This window comes from Falco punctatus, assembly GCF_963210335.1.
Source record: "Falco punctatus genome assembly, chromosome: 9".
Lineage (NCBI taxonomy): Eukaryota > Metazoa > Chordata > Aves > Falconiformes > Falconidae > Falco > Falco punctatus.
Genome location: NC_137589.1, coordinates 9,314,650 through 9,340,119, shown reverse-complemented (window position 1 = coordinate 9,340,119; position 25,470 = coordinate 9,314,650). Strand labels below are relative to the sequence as shown.

At 39.0% G+C, this 25,470-nt stretch overlaps 1 protein-coding gene and 1 long non-coding RNA gene across 2 annotated transcripts in view; both read right to left on the bottom strand.

Annotated features, from left to right (window-relative positions):
• LOC308070017 overlaps positions 1–25,470 on the bottom strand; it is a 460,567-nt gene that overhangs the window by 213,694 nt on the left and 221,403 nt on the right. The window lies entirely within an intron of this gene.
• The window catches only part of RPS24 (ribosomal protein S24), a 208,395-nt gene continuing 202,228 nt past the window's right edge, over positions 19,304–25,470 (bottom strand). The window contains exon 5 of the mRNA XM_080403244.1: positions 19,304–19,314. Coding sequence (XP_080259370.1) covers positions 19,312–19,314 — 3 coding nt within the window. The 3' untranslated portion in view covers positions 19,304–19,311. The remainder of the gene's footprint in view (positions 19,315–25,470) is intronic.

The following is a 25,470-nucleotide window of genomic DNA, read 5'->3' as shown; positions in this document are numbered from 1 at the left end:
CAGAACTCTAGCCCACATTTGGGGTGTTTCCCACTGCTATAAAACTACAAGGGAAAGCCTGCTCCACTGAAATCAACAGCAAGTCTTCTAGCACAAGTGGGACAGGGATTTGACTGTCCCTACTGTCTGCAGGCTTCTCAGTTATAATTATTAACTTCAAAAATAGTATTCTCAGTTGCTCTAAGTTAGGTACAGAGGAGAAAGACACCTAAGTCACTCTGGCATTTCAAAAAATATCTGTTCTTCTCATACCAATGTACATTATAGGCAACTTTTCCCTCTGACTTTTTTAAAAAAACAAACAAATCCCACACTTCACCTCTTAGGTAATACGTAAAATTTTAAGTGGAATTACAGAAATTGCTCAACCAAAGCATTGGCGTTGTTAAATGAATCAGATGAGAACTCATGGGTCTACATTTTTCCCAAATATGTTCAAACAAAATCTATAAAAACCCTGAAGCCAGATTTGAACGTAAGTTCATTTGAATGGAGAGGGCACACAGCCTAGACAGGTTTCTCTATAAGATGCCAGAAGATGTCCCTGGTCTCTGAGTCTGGACGCAGTCAATTCTTTCTGCTACTCTCCCTTTGAGATGTTGTAATTTCAGGCTATTCAAATTCAACACCTTCTCATCAGTCTTCCTGTGGTGGCTCTGAAAATAATACCGTTTAAAGCTACATCATCTCAGTTCACCAAATGACTTGAACCGGTGGAAGTAACTGTCAACAAATATCACTGTTAATTAATTGGTAGAGGGTAGGGAAGAGAAGAGGAAGAAGAGTCTTGTTGAGATTTCTATCAGACCCAGGAGTACATCTCCTTTTCAGCCCTTATTGGGTTTGCCAATATATCAAATGTCTACAATGTACAAGTCTATAGCTTCTAGGTGGGGGAAAAACTGTTATGGAGTAATATTTCAATACAACACCTTTAGGATTTTTAAAAGATTTTATTGGGAATTCCTTACAGATTTCTGACAATTCCCTACACTTGTGCATTACCTGTTTCTAATCAGCCTGTCGAACAGCCCTCAGAACTTAAGCTCCCAGAAAGGACCTGTATAAAAGTCAACAGCAACAGTTAAATCCAAACTGTTCCATCCACACTGTGCACACACCTCTTTCATGATTATAAAATCAATTACTATTAATTGTTAACATGCAATTGTCAGCTATTATCCTACCTTCATTGCAAGTGGAATATCATATATGGAAGAAATAAATTAGTCTTCTTTAATGACTCCACTGAGTACTGGATTGGTTGTAATGTCTCCTTACTCTTTTCCCATAGTAGAGTTGGAGCAACACTATATCCTTCATACCTTTTGGCCAACCTGCTTTAAATTTAGGCCTGACTTCCTACCTGTGTCATTCTAAATGTGACAAATGCTGGATCAAAGGCTGCAAGAAGTGTGAAGGAAATATGTCTGTGTGCACTTACACAACACAAACCTCAATTACATCATTTGTTATGCAACTTCTTAGTAATAAACAATTTAATTTTGAAAAACAGTTAAAATATGGGGGTTTTCCCCCAATGTTATTGCCATGCGCATGGTAAAATAAATGCTAGGAGATATACCTCAATTTGGTGTATCATTTATCTGACTGTTACTCTCATGCTCAGTGGCAGACAAGACTTTGAAGTTCCAATTTGAATGAGAGTCAAGAAAAACAGCAGAATTCTAAAAGAAATAAAAATATTCCAGAATTAATAAAACACTTAAAATCTTAGATACGTTTGATGTCTTATTTCTTTTCACCTTGTAAGGGGTTAGGTGCACACAGAGATCTACAGGAGGTGCTGTCAATTTCAGCTAGTGAAAAACTACTTCTGGAGGCCAGAAAACTGCGTCAGTTCACTTTCTGCCCTCTCACATCATACGAGCTATAGACTTCATCCACTAGTTTCTACATCATGATCAAACTTAAAATTGAACAGCTTCTCTTTCAGAAAGACTGTCAAGCTTTAAAGAATTCACTAACATGTGCTAAAGGAAAAAACCAAAATCAAATGAAAAGATCAAACCAGAGCTGTTAAAGACCTCAGAACATGTAGTTCATTCCCGTACCCCCAAGGTAGCATGTAATTCTACCTGAACAGCCCCTGGCTTATGCTTATCTAGCTGGATCTTAAATTCCCTGTGGGATGGTATTTCCACAATCTCTACTCCTTACTTTAGGAGACACAGTGATGGGCTTTGAACAGCTGAACACGACATGCATCCTCCTTCCTTTGGTAAGGATCTAAAAGGAACATGTCCTTAACTTCAAATGTTAAGGGCTTGGGAGCTATGTCTTTTGGTTTCAATTATTCAAACTTCTGTAAAATATTTAATTGATAACATTTCTTACAAAAGGAGAAACTGAAGGTAGACTGGACAGAACTGTGCACACACGCCCACACCCATTTTGAGCAAAATTATGGGAAGTTATTTATTGTTGTAATTTAAAATTTACTGTCATCTAAAAATTAGAAAGTGTCTGGACAAGCAGTTCTGCATTTCTCATAAGGCAGTTCAAAGCCATCAAGATGTGAAATATCACCATTTCACACTGAATTCCTGAAAAGATTCCATGATACCAAAAGTATACTCGGAAAAAAAAAGAAAAAAAAAAACAACCAAAACAAACAAAAAAACCCCAACAAAACCCAAACTAAACTATTTTTAAACAAAGCTGTCATATTATGAATTATGCAAATTTGTCCTTATATGCTTCCTGCTGTTTTTACACATAATTTTATCCTAGAAAATAGATAATGTGGAGAGAAAGCTGAGCTAGAATTCAGAAGGCCTGGGTTTGAGTCCTTGTGCCACTGTTGGTCTGCGGAAGGATCTCAAATCTGTCTCATTACCATACCTTGTTTCCCCATTAGTGATAGTAATGCTTCAGAAAGCAGAGCTTTCCAAACGGAGTGGAAAAGGAAAAATTAAAAACAGCAGTTGTTTTGCCTTGAACATGGAAGTTTTTCTTCCTGCCACTCACGCAGACTCTAAACACGCCTCCCCTTTTTCTCAGATAATGGCTTTATCTGTGAATTGCATCACTGAGACACTGAGATTCTTCTTTTATTTTTTTTACTTTGCTCCAGCCCCAGACAAGCAGGAACGTTACAACTTTCAAAGGGAATGTTTGTATTTTAAGCTTAGCTGTATGCTACACTCTTTTTAGGTCAGATCACTTAGAATGCAGGCTGTGTGTGGAGGGGGGGAACAACAAACATTTTTTAACTGTCAGTTGGAACTGAAAGAAACAGCATGAAAAGAGGCAGCTTAGCTATTGGTTTTGAAGTGATGGCATTTGTCTATGAGCACATAGCCTACGAAAGGCGACAGGTTCTAAAATAATGGTACCATAGCAGGCACTGAAATGTAAAACATATGTCACACTTTTCCCTGCTCACAGTAAGGTTTAAAATATTTATAATGCTGCACCTTTCCCTGAAAGCTTTCTGCAGCTTTCCCGGGTTCATGGGTAGGTGAATCATCTCCCTGCACTGCAACGCTTAGGTGGATTCGTTCCTCTGCGCACAAAGAGGGGAACAAATTTTAGGGTACAAAGGCATGGCTATGCAGCAGCCCCCAAAAGCTATTTTGTCGGCATGCATTCATCCTGGCACAATGTTTGCTTCTGTAACAGGATTATTTTTTTTTAAGTACTGTTTCATTTACAACACAAGCTGAGGCACTGATAATATTAGTTCGTTGTGCAAGAACAACACAGATTTGTCAGGATGGTGTGATCTAGGGCTTTGAATTAGGTAAAAGGAACACAGTGCGTGTCTGTGCATGCATAGGAAGGGTAAGGACAAAAGGAGTTACATGATATGCTTTGCTTTGTTTCTTCTTTAATGTTCTTTAGTGTGCATTTGATTAGCATTGGAGAGGAAATTATCTTTCGAGAGCAAAATTAGAAGGGACATAACCTATTTTTTCACCTAAGGAATTAGAGGTCCTTTAGAGCCATCTGCTCACAAAAGACGAACTGTAGACAAACAAATGTCCCTAACCCCAAGCTCCAAGAAACTTAAGGGTAGGGTTCTATTCACCATGCATGCAAAAAGTGCAGATTTTCAATTTAAAAAGTTTTTTAGCAGCTGTTGATAGAATGTAGATATCAAAAAGCCACATTAATCCAGTGAAACAGAGGCAGGTAGGATATATGTGCAGACTTTCATAGGAATACATGAGAAAGTTTTTTTTTTGAAACAAAATGAAGCAAGCCTAGTGAAATGCATGCATCCTGTTAAAGACCTATCTGAAACCAGTGTGTTTCAGACAGACCAAATCTTAAACTTTCAGAAAAAGACCATCAAAGGCACAGCTCTGGCATCTCTCATTTGAAGCAGAGACCTTGTTTGACCTGGCTGTAGGAGGACCTGATGCACAGTAAACCGTTCTAAGGTGCACAACTCAGCACCATGCCTCCCAGTCACTGAAGGTGCAGTCTCATCCATTCCTCAGCTCCTTCACATCACATGAGAGGACTGCTGGCTGCAAGGGACAGTCACAGAGTCAACACACATCAGGTGCCATCCCCCAGCACCTGGCCAGGTGTAAGTCCTCCATGGTCAGCTTTCCCTGCTCTCTACACAGTTGAATAGTCCTAAAAGGCCAACTCACTGAAAGAGTAAGTCCTACAAGATGGAGTGTCTCTGGAGTACCACCTAAAAATCATAAAAGATTTAAAAACTTCATTTTGACCAGTGCTTTTTAATAGTTAGGGTCATTTTTCTCAATCTTTTTTTTTTCTTTGTAAATACACAAGCCCCTGTAAATGTGTTTTTAATGAGATCCGAGATGCTCACCTATTTACTTTATATTACACTGTCACTCATTTCATTTAAGTAAAAGATAAACCAGAAACATCACATAAAATAAGGCTCACAATAAAAATCACATGAATTGCTAATACCGTTACTAGATTTGCAAAGGTTTACTGTTTCAGCAATGTTTTCATTTTCTCTTATACCAGAAGTATTACTACAGAAGAATTTTCCTCCTTTAAATGCTACACATGAACCAGCCAAGATGAAAATAGTCTAGGCTCTTCTTTAATGTTTGCAGTTATTTCTAATGCCTAAACTCAACGGGAAGTTCTACACACAGCTTAGGACTGCCGCTTTGTATTAACAACCCATTGCAAAAAGTATTGCTGTGAATCCGGTGCTAAGAATATGATATCAGATCAAGACTTCCCAAAACCCAGCCCACAAACTTATTCAGACTCAGACAGATAGTATTTTGCCTAGCACCCACTGACTGGAATAGATTAGGAATGACTAGGCAGAAAGCACTGACAAAACAGTCCGACACCTTCTGCTATGCCTGTACATGACTCAGTGCTGAGCTGGTAGCTGCCACTATGCCAACAGAAGCAGGTGAAGCTGGAGATTTATCTGTTCTTGGCTGCACACGCAGCACCCAGCCAGCCAGCACATTCTCATGTCAGAGTAGCAAGCAACTTTCTGCCTGTGACAGTGGTATTGAAAAGCTAAGTTTTAAAAGTCCTGAATTAGACTACTATGATACCAAGAGATTCTGTGATCCTTCTGCTTCCACTCTCTCATAGAAACAAGACTGAATGGGAAACTGCATTTTCATTCTGGACAGAACTTTTGTTCTGTGTTTGAAATCAGAATGGTCATGGCTTTGAAACCAGAATGATAAAGCTTCTTGAAATCTTCATTAAAGATCATTTAAAATATGACAATATACCATTATATTCTGCATCGTTTTGATTAATTTTCATGTGACCCCATTAAGTACACAACCCTATCTAATTACCTTATCTAATAATGTATATTTTTTTTTTTACATTTTCATATGAAATAATTCTAAATAACTACCACCCCCCCCTTCAGAAAAAAGTAGTAACAGTTTACACCTCGAGATAGATGTTCAAGTTTCAACAAAACTACATTCACAGTGGGAAGGTTCTGTATGAAAGTGTTCCAACTGACTGTGTGTTAAAGTGTCAGTCAACTTTCAAATTCATCTTTTCAGGTGTAAAACAATATTAATTGTAGATAAGAATCGATGCCTTCTAAGCAAGAAACCTGGGATTGATTTTAATAAACCTGAAATGAACTTTAAGAAATTATTCACACTACAGCCTATCTACAGTTTCTGTAAGAAACCCACCCATGAATACAATCTGAATAAGGTGCATGCACTTCTTTAAGAGATAAATATTATAGACAGCTAGATGTATACAAGTTCTGTACAGCCAAAAATGATGCAACTTTTTGAAAACTAGATTTATTTATTATTTTTTACTTTAGTTGGCCATCTTAGTAGAGTCCATTTATGCAGTTTTTACCCTGTTGTTTGCTTGGCTATTTGCATTATTCAAAAGTATGGACTGACCTTAAGACAGACTTTCAGCTAACCTGTGGAAACTAATTTGTAGTGTAAGATACAAAGCCTCGACCCTCATCAGTGATTCAGAGGATGTATGCATCTCACTTGAGAATAAAGCACGAAGCAATATTTCTGTGGTTCCTGGTTTGGCTTTCCCTGCTCTTACTAGCAAGGGAATTAGTAAAAATTGTAGAGGTTGCTCCAGAGTGGCATTGAGCACCTGTAGGTGTTATTGCATTTAGTTAGAACTGTGGTATTAAAAGTACAATCAGATTTATGGCCGAGAGGAAACTCCCAATTTATTTAAAATAAATTTTAGCTGAGTAAATCACATCACATTTCATATGATTTTGTAGCTCTGTAGATGGCACAGTACTTCCTCGACAGGCCAGAGAACACAGCCGAGGCAGAGCTTTCTGCTGACATAGTGCTCTGGGAGTAGACCTGGCCATCTCGGCCATTCTCACACAGCAAGGTGATACCACCTCGGCTCCAAGCCAGCAGATCTCAGTGATAGGCAGATTTTTGCCTCCATTTCCTTGCTGCCTGCGGTCAGTGTAAGAAATAATACTTCAGTGCTCCAAGATCCCAAGCAAAAAGTCAAAATAACAATAAGAGGATGAAACAAAACTGTGTCCTAACATCTGGACTTAGTAACGTTGTACTTACAGGAGCAGGGGGAAAGCTCTAGGAAGCTCTGGGTGAAGACTGAATTGGACTATACACATTAGACTCAGATAAATCAGTGATATTAACACAGACACTAAAAGTACATTGTACCTTCCTGTCTGAAAGCCATTGGAAAGGGGACCTGAGGAATTCCTCTTTAACGCTGTTCCAGTTAGTGTCAATAGGGTTAGCTCATCAGGCTTCATGAGTAAATGTAGGATTTCATGCATGTAGGGAAAACTGCAAACAAAATGTAATAATTTCCAAAAGAAAATACACAACAAGGCCGAAAATTATGAACCCAGTGTCTTGGTGTAGTCTTCCGTGTATGATGAACAAAGAAAAATTAAGCCCCTCCCTTGGTACAGCAAATTCTATGCACAGACCGCTAATTAGGTATGGTTTGGTTTCTCACCTGTTTGCAGGTATTAGGCTGTAAAAAAAAAAAAAGTAATGGCTTTCTCTTCAAATGTTCTTGATTTAAGAAAGGGAAAAGAGTAATGTTATTGCTGTTGCTCCCCTGTACAAGAGGAAAGGGGGTGGGTGGGTTGGGGGTTTATGCAAATGTAAAATATACTTTATGCTCATTCATTGTCTGAGCATGATTCAGCGCTGTTCTTGCCTGTACATTTCCGGTGTATACACATTTGGGGCCATGAACTGAAGCTTAACATTGCATATGCTTTTGTACAAAAATCTGACCATTGAGAGAGGTATGAAAACTTGAGCATCAAGGATGGGTGAAAAGACCCGACAGACATTTAGACATGTAAGAAACACACACTAAATTTTCTTCATCTGTTCATATCTCACTTCTGCCTAAATTCTACCAGATTGGAAGTTAGAAAAAGAATTCCAATAAAATTCATAAGTCCTACTGAATCTAATCTTAAGACTCTTCCAACTTCCATGGAAAGCAATTCCTCACAATAATTCTGACTTTTAAATCGTAACACATGCCTATGCACCACTTTTTCTTGGGCTCCGATAGTAGCAAATTTGTTGCTATCAGCTGAGTATTTCTCACAGTCAAGATTGCACGCAATTTTTAGTCCAATGTAACTGAAATTTTATGTATTAGAACCAAGCTCACGGAAATCTCCTATCGTATGAGATGCTAGTCATCTTCAGAAAGCAACAGCCAATTCCATACTCAGACACAGGCTCTCAGAAGCCTCTAGTTTTCTAATAAAAATAGTACTAAATAAAAAAAAACCCACCTTTTCTCTGTTCTGCCATTCCAGCATGCTCCTCACTTTTTTATGTTCTTCCAAACGTCACTTGTATGGATGCCTATTTCCTTGTTTCAAGTTATACTTTGCTTCAGCCAAGAATCAAGTACCTGAAGATGTTTTGAAGTGTCTGGTTCTTTAATAGCATTTACTAAACCATTTCCTCCTCTCTACAATGAATTACTTCTTGGTGCACGGTAGCAACTTGGACAGCAGGCTATGCAGACAAATTTTTGTAGATAATTAGCTGAGTGGATATTCAGCAGAAGTGGGTCATACTGCACTTGTTCACAGATGGTTCAACAGAATGGATTTCAGCACATGCAGCTCTCTAAATGCGTAACATTTTGAAAGAGGAAAGGAAGGGAAAAAAGGAATTATTTTTAAAGGTTTAGGAAAGGTTACAGCATATATGATTTTAGTGTAGGTAGATAATAGGTGGACAAAGCATTTCATGTATGCAGTGAATGCGCTGCATTGTGTATCAGTAGATGAAAAAGCACACCTCTGGAAGGAAGACACTCATCAAGCAGGAGACAGTGTAACTGCTGCAGATACAGACTTACGCTGTCTTACAGTTGTCAGTAAAGTATGACCAAAATTGTCATGTATCTATACATACACATACCGTGGCTACAGAAATTACTTATTCCAGGATAGCACCATGTTTAGGCACCCACCCATGGGGCACAGGCTTGGCTCTGTGGGTCGAGAGGCAGCTAGCGCATCCAGTGCCATGTCCTGCCAAGCAGGACCACATCACCAACCAAACCATTTGAAGTCCAACAGAAAAAAAAAAAAAAAAAAAAAAAGAAAAGAAAAAAGTCCTGACAGAGTCATTATAAACTCAAAACCAGTGCTCCTCAGTTTCCTAAAATAGCTCCACATGTGGATAAAATATGCTGTAGAGCCCACCAACAAACAGCAGCTAGATACTAGGAGACAAGATACAAATAACCAAGCTACTTAGTGCTTCAAGAATTATTGCCAGTCTTTAGAACCACGAGGGGAAAGTCAAGGACTTAGCAGCACTTTAGAGTCCAACCTCATTAGTAACTCATTACGTTTCTCCACAGCTGTGATTGTATCAGTGACATTAAAAGATGGAGAAACCTTCCTGTGGCATTTGTTGTGCAAACATAGTAAACCTATTAATTTTATCCTAGCTATAAACAGCTGATGTAAAATTATCATACATTGAACCAGATTTACTTCCAGATCATGAGAGATACCCATAAACTTTAGCCTAACTGTGCCCTCAGAGTATTCTAGTGGTCATTGACATTGTTCATTCTGCAGTTTTCCTGTTTCAAAGCTCAGATTGTTTTGAAGACTGTTTGCAGAGCAGATGCTATAGATAGGAATTAACATTATTGTATTCTATTACCAATGCAAACCAAAGCATGCAACTGACCAAACTCGCTATCGTAAAGAGAATGTGATAAATAAAATATTACTGTTTCAGATATTAAATTACTGTTTGCCCTAAAAGATACTGTTTGCCTCTAACAGTAGTTTGTTACAAAGAAAGGAAGGTTGAAACAACTTACTTGCTTTGTACACACCCTAACACAACGTGATTCTCTTGCCTGATGGTGGCTCTCTACATTTTCATCTAATTATCAAAAAAGTTAGGGGGGGGGGTGGGGGGGTGGGAAGGTGCAGATGTACAAAATACTGAATATAATTTGCTTATACTATATTATCACTTACAGAATATCACACAAGTAACGAACACATTCATAGACACTAGATTTTGTCCAATATGAATGAAAAAGGTGGTCCAACTATTCAAGTAATTAATCAACAAATAATTCAGTTATCTGTACTAACTGCCGTAAATCCTTATGGCACTGATAATTATGTTTAGTTGTTTGTTCACCATACCTTACCTGGTTAAAGGGCATTGCTACACATTAGCTACCTTTGTGTCCTGTATGGAATTTTAGCCCAGATAAACAGATGAAATTTTTGTTGTAGAGCAATACATTGCTCTTAGGTACATGCGGTGTCAAAAATTAGTGTGTGAACTGGGACTGAGCACCCCCCAGTCAGAGATTCTGAAGTTACAACTTCATTGTTTAATATTTCACTGTTCTTAGACCAAAATCCAATCATAATTGCACCCTTTCTGATGTAACTTTTAAAAGGCAAAAGATTAAAACACATGGGGAGGGAGCGGGGAGGAGGAAGTATGCCTTCCAGATCAGCAGTTTTAATTCCAGGACAGTAAGTCTGAGCCTTAGAGCAGCACACAGAGGGAGTGAAACATTTATAAATCTATAAACCAGTGATTTAACAAACCACTAACTAAAAGGAGGCATCTGATTATATCAAATTGCCAAGCAGATGCCAAGAATGCTGTTATGGTTTCCAATCATTTACTGCCTACACTTTACGCCAAAAGCCATTCCTTCTCTTTTATGTCATCCTAGAAGCTCCAAGGTCTAGCCAGCATGGAGCCTGAGAAAAAATCTGGGGAAGGGGGTGGACTAAACCAAACCAGCAAAACCCACCCCACTCAACTCATCATCTCTTTCCAGTATTCTCCACTTTTACAGTTCAAGAAACAAGATGTTCTTTGCAAATTAATGAACCAGCACCTAAATCAGAAAGGATTGGCTCAAGAAGGCAAGAATTAATTAAACTTAATTTGTCAGTTAAGTTTGAAATGGATAGGCAGGGAATTAACAAAAAAGTAACAGGCTTACAATCCCTTGAAGAGTTTGACTACCGAACATATTAATGATGATTAAAATTCACCAGTCACTCATTTATACAAATGTTCAGCAGAACATGGATAAGAACCTAAGATCTAAATAAAATCACCTTTCACTGAAACATCAATCCATAATCACTTATAATTGTTTCAAATATTGCACTCTAAATTGTTTTAGACGTGGCTAAGATGCAACAAGGATGACAGTTTGCGAAACAAATTATCAGTGGATGCATTAGGCCTGGAAGTTGTGATTTGCAGTATAAATTATACATGAGAGCAGGAAGAGTTCAGTCGTACACCATTGCATAATTCACAGCATTTTTCTGCATTCTGTGTCACGGTGTGTATCCTTAGCATATCCTTAACAATATCCATATTGCATAAGGACATACATAGTACAACATTATAAAGTTATCTGAATTGTATGTTGGTGCATTAATGATATGTAATTGATAAATTGAAACACAGGGAGTAAGCCACAATCAGTACAAAGAAACGAAGCATACACAATCACCTCATACGTTCCATGCTAATGCCCAGGCAACCCACTGAAATTCAAGAGACACACCCCCCCCCCAACCAGCAAGATCCAGTCATGCTCCACATGGAAGTTGGGAGCACAGTTCCTCACTTGCCGCCCCCCCCCACCCCCTGAACTTCTGGCCCTACTGTCCCTCACCAGCTATTCTTCCTTTGATGCCATGCTGTAGCCTCCTACTTCCATTTGCATTTCAGGAACTCCTCAGCAGGGCAACAAGGGCGTAATTTGCTCATGCTACATTTATTCAGAAATAGGGCTTTCCGTCCCTGGTTTTGTGAAACTGCAAACAATCTGATACCTGAGGGTAAACACAATATGTTACACCTCATGGAGAAGTAACTGTCTCCAGTCATGTTCTCATTCTCACGGGAAAAATAAGTCCTTCATGGACTGCTCTTTCCTAAGTAGCCATTTGAGCTTAATTTGCAAAGGGCATTGATAGAAATTCTGCCTGAATTAGGCTATTCCACTCGCTGCGCATAAAACAATATCATACGATGTTGCACATCTTTTAGAAAACAACTAGCTGATTCATTCTAACAATGCCTCTGGACAGTCATTCAGGCTTTAGTGAATGTATTTCATCAGACATCAAACCCATTAGGAATAAAGGCATGTGCTATTTGCAGTTTCATCCTGACGCATCTCACTTCAAGTCCTACCTATTGCAGCCCTTCACATGTCATCTTGGCAGCTAAATGACATCTAGTTCTATAAGTTTCCTGTTAAGCACAAACTAGGTATTTTTAAACACCGTCCATCATCATCTCAAAGATAGGACAGAGGAGTATGCTTCTTTAGGTTCCATTTCTTCATGCAAGATGAATGGAACGTATTATTAAAGAGAATAAACAGAGGACCTCATTGAATGATTTCTGACTTGCATAACGCACAGGATCAACTCACCATTGCTTAAAAGTCATCGAGTCAAGCAGTGGAAACAAATTCTACGTAAAAGCGTTTCATAGTCTTACAAGTAGTGATATCTGAGAGATAATAAAGAGATTCAACCCAAGCTGGCCAGGATTATTCAGATTTCAGAGGCATGGGTCAGAAAGAAATTTCCTTTATATTAGAAGATGCTTTAGAGCAGTGCAAGAACTATGTCAAGGGAAGGGAAAGGAGGGAAGATTATCTCAGCTTGTGTTCACAGGCAAATAGGAGGGAACTGCAGTTATCCCAAAGGGGCTCTGTGAAGTATGCAGAGGTGTTCTACTTTTCATGAACAGTCTTCACTCCCCTGTGCCCATCCTACATGGAGCACACAGGCTATAAGAACCAGCAATGCTTAGGGTACACGGGCTGCTTGCTGCTGCTCAGCAAAGGTGCCATTCAGCGTGCACAACTGCATACATGCTTTCTTATTTAATGCTTGCCTGTTCTTTCAATTCTGCTCCTGTGGTCTGCTGCTGAGTGATGTTGATCTTTGTATCTTGACTACCTGGAGTGAATTCCATTGCAAATAACCTATTCTCCTGTTGCTTAATGCAAAGCCAACAAAAACGCCAGCACTTGATTTCCCACTGTTCTCAGCTGCTGTTTTGAGAAGCAATATGAGTAAACCAGCTCACTTCCCAAAGGATAAGCACACCACTTGCCAGATTTTTCTGAGGCTTTATGGATCCACTGAAGTAAAGGGAGATGAGGAAGGAGGGGGACTATGGGAAAAGAAGAATAATGGAATAATATACATTTTACAGCTTTATATCTTTTAAGAGCAGTAGAAAGTATCGTGTCTTGAAATGACCCACTATATGAAAGGCTATTATATTTCATCCAGTCATCCCTGCTACTTCCTCAGTTGTATTTTGTTAAAGCTTATCTTCCAGTTTTGATACAAGAATCCATCAGTTCTCATGGTATTCTGTTCAAATGGCTAGTCACATTATCTGAATGACAGATAAGCTAAGGATGGATCTCTATAGTCAATGTACACAAACCAGCTCTAACAGAGACCTGGAAGCACATAACTCAATATATATTAGCCACTATTCCTGCAGTGCCTTGAATAGGTTTCACAATCCATAATGAACTACAGGTTGCCTCTGCATTCTATTAACTGCCAGTTACAGCATGGATGTAGCCAGGCACCAATCCAGAGGCACAGAGGAAGAATTGCTAATTGCTGAACTACAATTACAAAATACCAAAAAATATATGCCACCTGCCACCCACAATGTCCACTGAAATGCTGCACAGTGACAGCAATCTATTTAGGGACTTTCTTTTTGTAATTTCTCTCCCAGACATTCATATATTAGCTACTTCAGGAATGGTCTGCTACACAAAGTAAATTCACTACACAAAGACGCTGAATGTATTAGTTTAAATTTGTTTAAAATTAACTAATCAATTAGTTAGATGAGTTGGAAAAAGAACCCCAAAACTTTAAATTAATGAAAATGTCTGCAAAAACCTTGCCTTCACACAGGGATGACTCATACAGAAGACAGGTGTAAATGAATCCATATAAATATGTATGTACAGTTATAAAATGAATCAATTCATCTTGTTTCTCTAAGATTCCAACAAGATGCTTTTACCTCAAAGTAGTTTCCAAAGCATATGTGGGATTTCCACAGCATTTATGCTGCTTCCATCTCCACTTTTCTCAGTGGAACTACATACTGCCAGGGTGCACAACAGACAGAGCACTCAGCATCTTCATGCAGTGTTAAAGATGCTTGAGGTCTTACTCTGCAGTTTTCTCCAGCTTTCCTGTTGCATTTTAAACAGAAATCAGGACAATGGAAGAGACCAGCAAGTTAAAAATTAGCTCAAGTTTAACACACACTTAGGAGTACTACTGACTTACGAGCTGTTGGTAAAATTTATTATTCTGAAAAATACAAATAGCTTCACTACTTAACCTGTTAATTACTTTGTTATTTCATGGTATAAAACTGTGACTGGTTATTTGAGCAAGGTCTTTGAAAGACAAAAGCTGCGGAGAATTGTTTCTTAATGGTTTAAACCCCTCAAACCACCGCAGCTATACTTCAGTCCTGCTCAGAGTCCTCAGATGCCTGTTGCACTGAATTTACCGCAACATGGTATCTGATCAGAAAATTACTTTGTAACACTGTGACTGCATTTAGGTTTCAAAGGAAAAAAACAAAATTATTTTTTTGCTGTCAAAAACCAAAAAACAAAACCAGGAAGTCCAAGAGACAGATTTGATTATAGTCAGGAAGGACAAATACAGGATCTTAGATTATTATGAAAAGACCTCCACAGGCCTGTGATGATTTTGAATTAACAGGAACAGTTTAAAACACTAACAACCTAAAGACAGTGGTACATTAAAATGCATTGACAGTAATCTGATTTTTTCTAAGTAAACAAGGTAGAATTTTTTTTTCATTGTTTCAAGAAAATATCTTCTGTGTGCAAAGAATGAATTTAATTTTAATAAATATGTATAAAATTAAATTTGTTGTTGGGTATTTTCTTAAATAGTTTATACTAATAATGAAGAAGGGAAGCACACACCTTTTGTAAGTACTGTTCTTATGGAATACAGAGTTCAAGCAGAAGAAGGGATAGAAATGGAGGAAAGATATTTCAACTTCTTTCAAATGCATAGGAGTGAGGAAAAACTTGGATACTGGTGTACCCCAGCAATTAAAAGACACATCAATTGGGAATTATTCCTTTACTATGCAGCTGCGGAGGAGCTGGGCAGAGCTATGCTGAAATAATAAAAAAGTCTTCAGATTAAAAAGAAATCTACGCCCAAAAGAGGTTTGCAAACAGATTGCTGGTATCACTTAGGTTTACTGAAAGTGATTGGTGAAGTCTTTCCCTATCTTTCCCCATTAGTCTTTCCATATCCCTGGGATTAAAAACACACGCTCCTATCATGTAGTAGGAGTATGAAAGGGGACAGAATTCAGAGCTGTCTAAATCCACCCATCAAATAGCAGAACCGTGAAAAAGCATGCAAACTCTCTTTCACTTTCTGAGGAGCTTCATGGTATGAGATGAAAGATGGTTAATTGCAACAATGAGTTTAGTTTCACAGGTCCTAGAATGAATTTGTGGCAGGATGATGTTCAAAGTCATCACATGCTACTGTGTCTCTTGGCCAGACTCAAAGTCCAGCAAAAGTCAGGAGGAATCTGCCACTGTTCTCTCACCGAATTCTCTGCCCTTCTATTATGTGGCTTGTAGTTTAAAAATTCAAATGGAAACATCTGAGCATCCTTCCCTTCCCTATACACCCTTTTCCCCTCCAATGTACAGCACATGGATAAATAATGGGAAAATTTGATCTCCACTTGAGTTTCTTTTTTAACATTAATAAAGGTAGGATTACTGCAGCCTGCTTTGAAAAAAAACCCCACACATCAATGCAAATGTGTGTAAAGGTATAAAAACATCTTCTGGCTAACTTCTGCAATTTTTCTTCTTCCCTTTATCTCTAACCTTTTCTGGCTTTCAACACCTTCACGTACTTTGATTCATTTGTTCCACCAGGTCTGTTCATTTGAACCACAGTAGAAGCTTGGATAACTAAAAAGCAAAGTTCATGAGCCTTCACATCCCTTGGGGACAGCTTAGGGCAGAACATGCATGGAAGCACTGTTGGCACATCAGTTAATGTGTTCAACCCTCTGCAGCTGTGTTGCCAGTCAGTTTTATAGATGAGGAAACAACAGTGCCTACAAGACAGCAAAAACAGCTTTAAAATGACACCTGCATGTGCAAACACATACAAAACGCTATTCAGAAATCCAGAGCAGAGTTGAAAAGGCAGAGCTAAGAAGGTAAGTGGATACCTTGCATCAGCTGGAGCTGCTGCGAGTTAGTATTTGCAGCACACAGCATAATATAACATCAGCAGCAGACTGCAGGCTGGGTGGCATCAAATGTGCATCTGCAACTGTACCTCCCCTCTGCTGTTCCTGATGGCAGGAATTCAGGATCAGTTTCATCATACTGGATCCGTTTGCTTAAGAAGAGCCTGCAAAAGCTTTATCATAATTTTTCTAAAGAAAAAATTCTATTAAACTTCAAGGACAGGAACAGCTACAGAACAGTAACGTGTTTCAATCACCAATTTCTTCATTCACATGCAGAATAGAGAACATGGGTACAGTCATCCACAAACATCAAAAACAGTACCAACTGTTACTGAACCCAATCAGCGATTGCTGAAAATGCACAGACGAACTTACCTTGGGCAAATTGCCCTATATGTCTTGCACGTCCTTGGACTACAGCTGGAGCCAACCAAAGCTCACATATAGGAATTAGTGGGAGTTTCTGTTGGATACAGCCAGATGGCAGAAGATGGAAGGCCAAGATAATTTGGCTAGTAATGAAACCTCTAACATTCACTTTGGAATGATCATTCCGTATTTTCTGTCTGCCCTGACAAACCGAACAACAAGCCCTGCAGTGGAGTGCGATGCACCCTGACTGCCACTGGCTTCGTAAGGAGCATGCCAGCACTCACGCAGCTGGAAGCTCAGGATTTAAGGACCTACAGCCGACCCACAGAATACAAGAGAAGAAACCACTGCTACTTCAAGGGGTCATCATACCAGAGGCAAGATGCGAGCAACACTGCTTCCTGCAGGGGTTGCAGGGATTCATTTTCTCATAATCCATGTAATACACAGCATGCTGCCAACCTCCAAGCATTCAAAGAAAACTCTAAATCAAATAACTACCCAAGAGTTTGGTAACATAGCACACAGGGTGATTTGGATGAGGCTGTATACCAAGAAGTCAGTTTTAAAATCTTAAATAGATGAAAAGAGCTCAAAATGAAATGTCATTTTGATCTGTTACATACATGCAGTAAGATCTCCTTGACATCTGTTATACGGTACAACATCTATGAAATACAAATCATGGAGGATGCTTTCCTCAAACATTTTAAGTTTTGCCTGAAAGGCAACATTCCTGATGTGGAAACTAATGCTAAAGGAACGTAGGTCTGTATATCCAGACTCACTGGTTTTAGCACTGCCTTAGCACACACAAAGAATCTACAAAACCCTGGACAACTGCTCATTTAAACTGTGCAGTGGCCATGGTCAGTTTCCCACACAGTAAGTGTGAGCCCTACAAAGCAATAAAGCTGAGCAACTGGCAACACCGAGCAGAACCTGTGCAGAGCTCACCCAAATCTGCCCTGGCTGTCACGAGCTTTGGCTGTGGATCTGAACACAGGACGGGTGTTAGATATGGGCATGAGCCACAAGTGGCCTTACTCCCTGCTAGTTTGCCACACAGTTGTCTCAGAAAAATCTAATTTATTTAAATATAAACTGAAGTGTAGTGTAAAAAACAAAACACTGTAAATTATTATTTTTACCAGATCTTTCCTTTTAAGGCATATGAACAGTCATAAATCTCTTCTGCTGAAATTAGTAATTTCTGTTACTATACTATTACTATGTAGTCTCAGATTTGCCTTATTACCTTTTTTTCATGAGATTGGTTTTGTCTTTGACCTAGCCCTCATCAAAATACATTTATTTCAGTATTCTCTCAAGCAGCTCTAAAATTACACAATTAGTTATACACATGTGTTAAAATGGTAAGTAAGGGCAGGTGGTTTCAAAGAACCTGTGCCGATGCAGACAAGCTGAGACTACTCTCTGTATATAAATATGCACATAAAGCATAAAATTTTTCTCAATCTACATTTTAATTCCTGTTTTATTTCTACTTGCTTATGATTCTCTTGTTGGAAGTGCAATATTGGCCAACACTTACAATATTAAAGCTACAATGATGAAGTGTTCTAGTATGTGGAATGAAAAACAACATTATTATAAATCTGTTTTGTAATTTAAACTTCACAATAAAAGTTACAAGACCACACACTCCTTTGCCTTTTGGGAAATCACTGGTATATATTACCTTACTGGGCACTCAGTTAAACAAGAGGCAGACACCACATAGTGTTAAATACAACAGCACACATATTATTTTTTAATTCTATTTGTAGGGATAACAGTTCGATCTCTCTTGACTGTTACTGTGCTTCCTGTGCCAAGCAGCACTGCTGAGCTGAGAGACTTTCCAAATTAAAGAAAACAAAAATCCCTTGCATGCCTGGAAGAATACATAGTCCAGGTACAAGGAAGGGGAATCATCTACAATTTAGAACAAATTTACAAATTTACAAGAGGGAAAAATAGATATAAGATCTGAGACTTGCTGCTCTAATCCACTTTGTATATCCAAAATCTATTTGAAACATGACCTGATGTGCTATCAGCTAGTCTATTTTCCCCTCTGCCTCGCTGCTGCCTGCATAAAGCCACCACTGTTGTGCTGTACACTGTGCAGCTCTCCCCAGCCCTGTGGCCCTGCCTGGAAACACTGCACCTGCTTAAAGATGTCATCCAAAACCCTTCTTCTGCACCATTGGCTTCTCAGAAAATACACCTTGCTGCTGAGCTGGATGAGCAAAACCAAATCACTTTCAGCAGGAACTAATACTTTCCTTTATTTGGAGAAAATAACATTAAACAGCATATCCTGCAAACACAGCACTGTTTTCCAATGAAATGACAACTTTTCCTACTAGGTTTGGGCCAGGGAGTTGGAGGCAGGAGGCCTGACTGGAAAAGGTAAAAAGAAACAAACGCTGTGTAGAGTACAAGTGTGCACACAGACAAAAAGAAAAAAAAAAAAAAAAAAAAGAATTCTATTTTGGATACCTGCAGCAGCAGCCCTGCATGATTCTGCTTCACGTCATCAACACTGAGCTTCGGAGGAAGCTCATGCTGTACTACATTTGCATCATTTGCTCATTTAGCTCATTTTTTTTATTGTGCCTTTCTGGAGATCACTAACATCTAAAAATATTATAATTACGATGCAAAGTATCACACACTTTACCTAAACACTGTACACACGTAGCTTTATTTATCTTTACCCTCCCATTACACATGCCCAATTAGTTACACCAGGTGCTCCAGTACAACAAGAATGTTTCCTATGCAGTTTCATTTGCTAAATACCTTTTTTGATAGTTTCTTGGCAAGAACTGTAGCAGAGAGGATAACATATGTTAAGAATATGTATAGCAGGCATTCCCAGTTAGGAACAGGAGTAAATAATAATTAAAAAAAAAAAAGTAATAAGTAATAGGAGTAAATAAATATTCCAAGTAAATAGGAAACTGCAGCAGCAGCATTTCCCATGCTCACCATCTAAAGGCGTTTGCTTCAGAAGTTTGAGTCAGATTTCAGCAGCAGAGTTTGCCACTAGAGAAAGGGATCGTTGTCCACAGATTTATATGCAAGAAGTCTGCTCATTAGTGATTCTAATCCATAATCTACCACTTCAGCCTCCTATCCTAGAGGCATTGGTCTGAAAGGTAAAATTACAGGTTGGGAGAAGTAAAAATTAACTGAGTACAGGACTAAAATAAAAAGTCCTTTTTAACATACAATCTAGTATTGCACAAACCATAAAGATCTTCAGTTCTTCAAGGCATATAAAAGCCCATGCCATCTGCTTAGAAATCGCTTCTCTCAGCAGCACCAAGAACAGCAAGATTCAAGGTTTTTCTGCTGTTGTTGTCATGTCCATCTCCTTTTCTCTTTCCACATCAGGAAATTCTGACTTTGTCCTTCCCCACTGATGGGGCAGTTGTTCATACATGTTAGACAGGGGGAAGGCTTGTGAAATTAAGGGTTGGATGCTTCTGGAAAGAAAAGTTTCTCAGTCACTGACAGCTGCCTGGGAGAAAGCAGGCTAGGTGAAGAGTGTGGGGTAAGGAGCCCTCAGCCTCACACACAGTCTTCAGAAACTTCTCCTCATTCTTCTCATTTAAAACCTCTTGAAACTACTATAACCTTCCCCACAATCTCATACAGGCAAACCTTGACAGTCCTTTCTTTACCAGCATTGTGCAAACTGCATTAACTCCTTTCATAAGCATCACAGAAAAAAAAAAACAAAAACAAAAAAAGAAATAAAAAAAGCAAACTTAAGGAAGGATTTGGAGGTAAGATAGTGGAAGAAGACTAAAAGTGCTCATCAGAAAACATAACAAGTGGGTGATAAATGAGGACATGAGACCAATTAGAAGCCAGACTTAAAAGTCTCAACAGCATGAGAGAATGATAGGTAAAGCAGAGACTGAACGTGAAGGATCTTTGAAATGAAGACAAGTGCCTTTTGTTTGGTGCAGTCATTTTTCCCAGGCTGCCATTCTTGCATGTTTTATAAAACCTTGAATTTGCACTTTAGCAACAAAGTAAACTTCTGAGTAACAAAGAGTGCTTGGTAGCCACAAGCAAGCAGCGCACACGGGCGGTGCACACATTCAGCTTTTTCTGTGCAGCTTTTTATTTAAGTTGGAGCTTACATCCAGTTAACATATAATCAATTGCTCATGCCAAATGACCACGCAGAACTTTTGAGGTTGAAATGGAGAGTTAGAATCTGAAAATAGTCTGATAAGCACGTTACAGGTTAGTATTTGTCAGAATATTTGTGCATGTAGAAAACATACACATGTTTCATCAAAAAAATCAGCCCAGTTTTGACTAAAAGAATATAGAAATGAGTGCTTCTTAATCTTTATAGACTTCTACTTTATTCTAGATTTCATACTGGAAGTGTAGTCTAGACAAATCAGGTTGATTTCTTGTCATTACCCATATAAGCATAGAAAAAAAAAGGATCTCTTGAGAAAGTTCTGCGCCATGCTCGCATTTTCCTGGACCACTCTGGAAAAGCTAGCGTCCTTTGCAAAAACATCAGGAAATGAGCAGAAAATGAAATACGGCACAGAACTGCTTAATGTTTTCCAGAGTTTTCAGGTTTGTGATGGCATAACACTGGCATTTGGAACGGAAATTGGTTATTTCCACAGCCTTTCTCCATGACTCAACTTCTGTCTAACTTTTTATTCTGGAATAAAAAACAAAAAAACAACTGACCAGAACTTTCAAAAAATCCCTCCAGGTCAATCCTTCCTCCTAAATCTCTCTTTAAGGCTACAGACACATGTATATTTTACGCTGGCATAAACTTGTACCTGTGAGGAACACTGTCATTCACCCCATTACTCATCCCCACCCTTACACTGCTGCAAGCGCTTGTGCAGGCACCCAGTGAACTGGACTGGAGCTAAAGCTACACACACTTTTGGGAAGGAGAGAAAAGTGAGATGATTTTTATATTGCTATCGTTCCCTGCACAGCCTTGCACCCAAAGCCTGCTCACTCAGCATGTTCAGACATTCTGGCGTTTGGGGGAAATAAGAGCAGGAGAAGCCTCTTTCACGATACATTTGGTCAGATATTTGGTCAGATTTTTGGAGTTTTTGGAGATGTGGATAGTGTAGCAGAAGGCTGCATGAACCCCAACACCACAAAAGATCACCAGGATAAACAGAAATGCTTCTATTTCAGAAGAGGTATCTGACCTTGCTACCTAAGAGTTACTTTAGTTATGACAACAGATAACTTGACTTTTTATGACCTAGTTGTATGAATGTTACACACCGAGTCACACAATAATACTTCTCAAATAGTCATTTCTTTACTTATCCAGCTCCAATTAATTTCTCACCCCATTACCCAGTCTCCTTCCTTTATTATTGTTACTCATTTCCAATCTTCTGCTTTTCTGATAAAGTTAATTTCTGTTTTCTCTGTCTTTCTGGATGCTAAATTTGTTTGGCTTTTTGCTCATTCTTTCCCCAGTATCTATTAGTTTGCTTCACCACTTATCAAAGTCCCTCTAGCCCTTGTTTTATCTTCTTTTAAACTCTCTGCATGCACTTGTTCGTTGCTCCCTACTCCCCCGTTCCTCCTGTCCAACTATTCTCTACAAATCTGTCTTCTGCTTCCTCCTTGTGTTTTTTTTTTACTACCTACCACACAAACAAGTAATCTGCAAACAGAATGTTCCATGGTATTTTCCTGGAAGTATTATATCATCTATTTTCAATATTGAGGGCTGATGCCAAAAATGTAAGAGTTCTACCAGGCTGGACACAATACTCTTAACTGATAAATTCAGATTTAGATCAGGTCCACTATCTGATAAGAAATATTCATTTGATATTCAAACTCTTCTTGGGAGACTTGTGATAGACATTCTATTTCTTCTCCCTTTGACAGTGACAGGATGTGAAATACATCAGCACAAACAAAATGAAGAACAGTATGTTAATTTGAGGGCCCCTGAACGGTCTATTCACTGGTAATTTTTTTCCTATGGTAACAAATAGTATAATCTCTCTATAATTCTTAATTGATTCCACTAACTAATGTTACAGTAAAATGTGTAAAGATATCATTAGCTATGGTTCTCCAAAAGGCAATTAGTAAATATAGCAGGGGTGGGGGGGGGGAGGGGGGGTTGTACCTCAAAATATGTTAAACAGACTGTTAATCGCACACAAGCAACTCCACACCACTGCACAGCGAGCACTATCGACTTCTTAGTCTTCCACACTATCCTGAAGCTGTGTTAGTTAATGTGAGAGATCCATTAATAAAAATGAAAGCAGCGTTTTCTTTCAACAGTCACCACAACACACAGGTGAATAAAACAAAACAGCGCTATAGCATTCCCATCACACCACCGCACTCGTGACTCATGGCAGCATTGCTGTGCACGCATCAAGCAACGTCACAAACCTGGCATCACTCTGGGGATGCTCCATGAGCTGAACAGTACAGCTGGGATCACTGCCTTCCTCCTCGCCATTTCCAGCTACTCTAGGGAATTATCTCAACACTGTGCCACAACCTCACTTTGGAAACAAAAGCGTTTGTTCCAGCTCTCCTGTGGATTCCTGAAACGCAAAGCCAGATTCCCAGTCACAGATTTTACAAGCTGAGCGGAACTGCCACGCAAATAATTTCCACATCTTTTTTTATTCCACCCCCCCTCCCCTCCCTGCAATACCTTGTGTGGGTTTTTTATCCATACACACACACACACACACACTCTTGTTTCAGAAGTTAGTCTTCCACCTCCTACTAAAGGCAGAATGCACCAGAGACAAAACTGGGAAGAGAGAACTGAAGACTGTGCACTGACCTTCCATGCTTTTAAAGAACTGAGGCCTCATCTTGCCTTTTCTGTTCATACAAAGTACAACATTTACAAGTCCTGGAACAAAAATCTAATAGCCATCTCCTAGGCACTTGCTGTATAACATCACCTCTTCTTCCTGTTCAAGTTCACTGACCCAAGTGTTCCCACAATTGTATGTCTTCAGAAATATCCTCTAGTACAAAATAGGCAACAGATAATTCAACCGTAGTAAGAAAAATTCAGGTTTTTTGACCAGATCATCCAGCGGTCACATCCAGTCCCATTCTAGCCTAGCAGGCTATTAAAAAGACAACAGCTGTATTCAACTCATTTGCAGCCTAACTAGTTACTTCATCTAATTTTTTTGTTTATTTTGCTCTCCTTTTGTAGTTGTTTCAGACTGGACTACATGCATCTCATTCACTTGTGAGTAAACTAAAAGCTTACCCACAAGCTTTGTTTTAGGGATGCAGAGATCCCCATGGGGAACTAGTACCCAGACATCTTAGAACAGGGTTTTTTTCTCAGGACAAATAGTGCCACTGAGTTTACAATGAGATGTTTGAGAACTCTTCTACAGGATCTGCAGCACTACTCCCATCCTGCCATTGTCAAACACAGCATAATCTCCCATCTAGACCACCAGAGAGCTCAGACAAACTCAGCATCACTTCAATTCATGTTATGGACATGATTTGCTTCTTTCCCATTTTCGGAGTTGGAGGGAGAATTGTTAACATTCAAGTCAGGCTTTTTAGAGAATACAGGAGAAGGATTCACTACCAGATTTATTGGAGACAATTCTGAACTAGTCATGTAACTTAGTAATTAATTACTACAGCAATCTATTAAAATATAACCACTAAGATTCATAAATTAGATAAGAGAAGAAGCAACAGTATTTTATGTGTTTTAGCATCTGCGGAGTCAAAGTTCATTTTTGACAGAATACATATTTTTATAACAAAATGTTAAGCTACGTAGTCCCTTTGAGGTTACATGAAGAAGCACTTTAGGGCTACAAGAGCCAGATGACTTCAATCTACCTGTGTAAAACTATTTCAAGTTACACAGGGAACTGTACTAACTTCTACTATGTGGTGTGGATTTATCCTAAGTTGTGATCCAGATATAAGCCCATTTTTGTTAACTTCAGGAGATGAAACTCCTGATGAGTCCCAAAGACTTCCTCTCCCTGGAGTCTAACCGAAGGAGAATAGTTGAACCTGAGTGTTGATTCATTTAGACAGGGCAGCTGGCCTCATTACCTCGAACTCAGAAGCAAGAAGGGGGAGCAACAGAAGGGCCCCTCTCTAAAGCCTCCTGTCGTCTACAGGCCAGCACACGGAGAGGCAAGATCTTGTACTTCACTGGGACAAAGTTTGCTGTGGACATTTTTTTATTCTGCTAACTTTATCAGCAAATATCTATACACTGAGGATCTGGACTCCATTAAATTTGTTTTGAAATACAGCCCGTAAATAAAACTGGAATGCCAGAGGTTCTTTCAGTTGGACTCCTGGTGAATACTTCTCTCAAGCTGCACTGACCTCAAGGTCTTTCACAGTCCTTTCTTAAAAAAGAAAATAAATTAAATTATTCTCCCAGATGGTGAGCCCAGCAACTCCGACGCTAATCCCTCAAGCTCACATCAGCCCATTCACAACAGATCAAAGCATGGATCTTTTTTCACTCCCCAGAAAACATTCAAGCAAGTGGAAGAGCTAATACACGCCTTTCCCCCCACCCCCCACCCCCAATCAAAATGTAAAACATTAAAAGAGACATTTGAAGAGTGGCAAAAAATGGTTTGCTTCTTACATAGCTAACCATTGAGGAGACACCCCCCCCCCAAAATTCCGAAGCTACTGCAAACTACTGCTGTTGTTCAAATACTACTGTAAT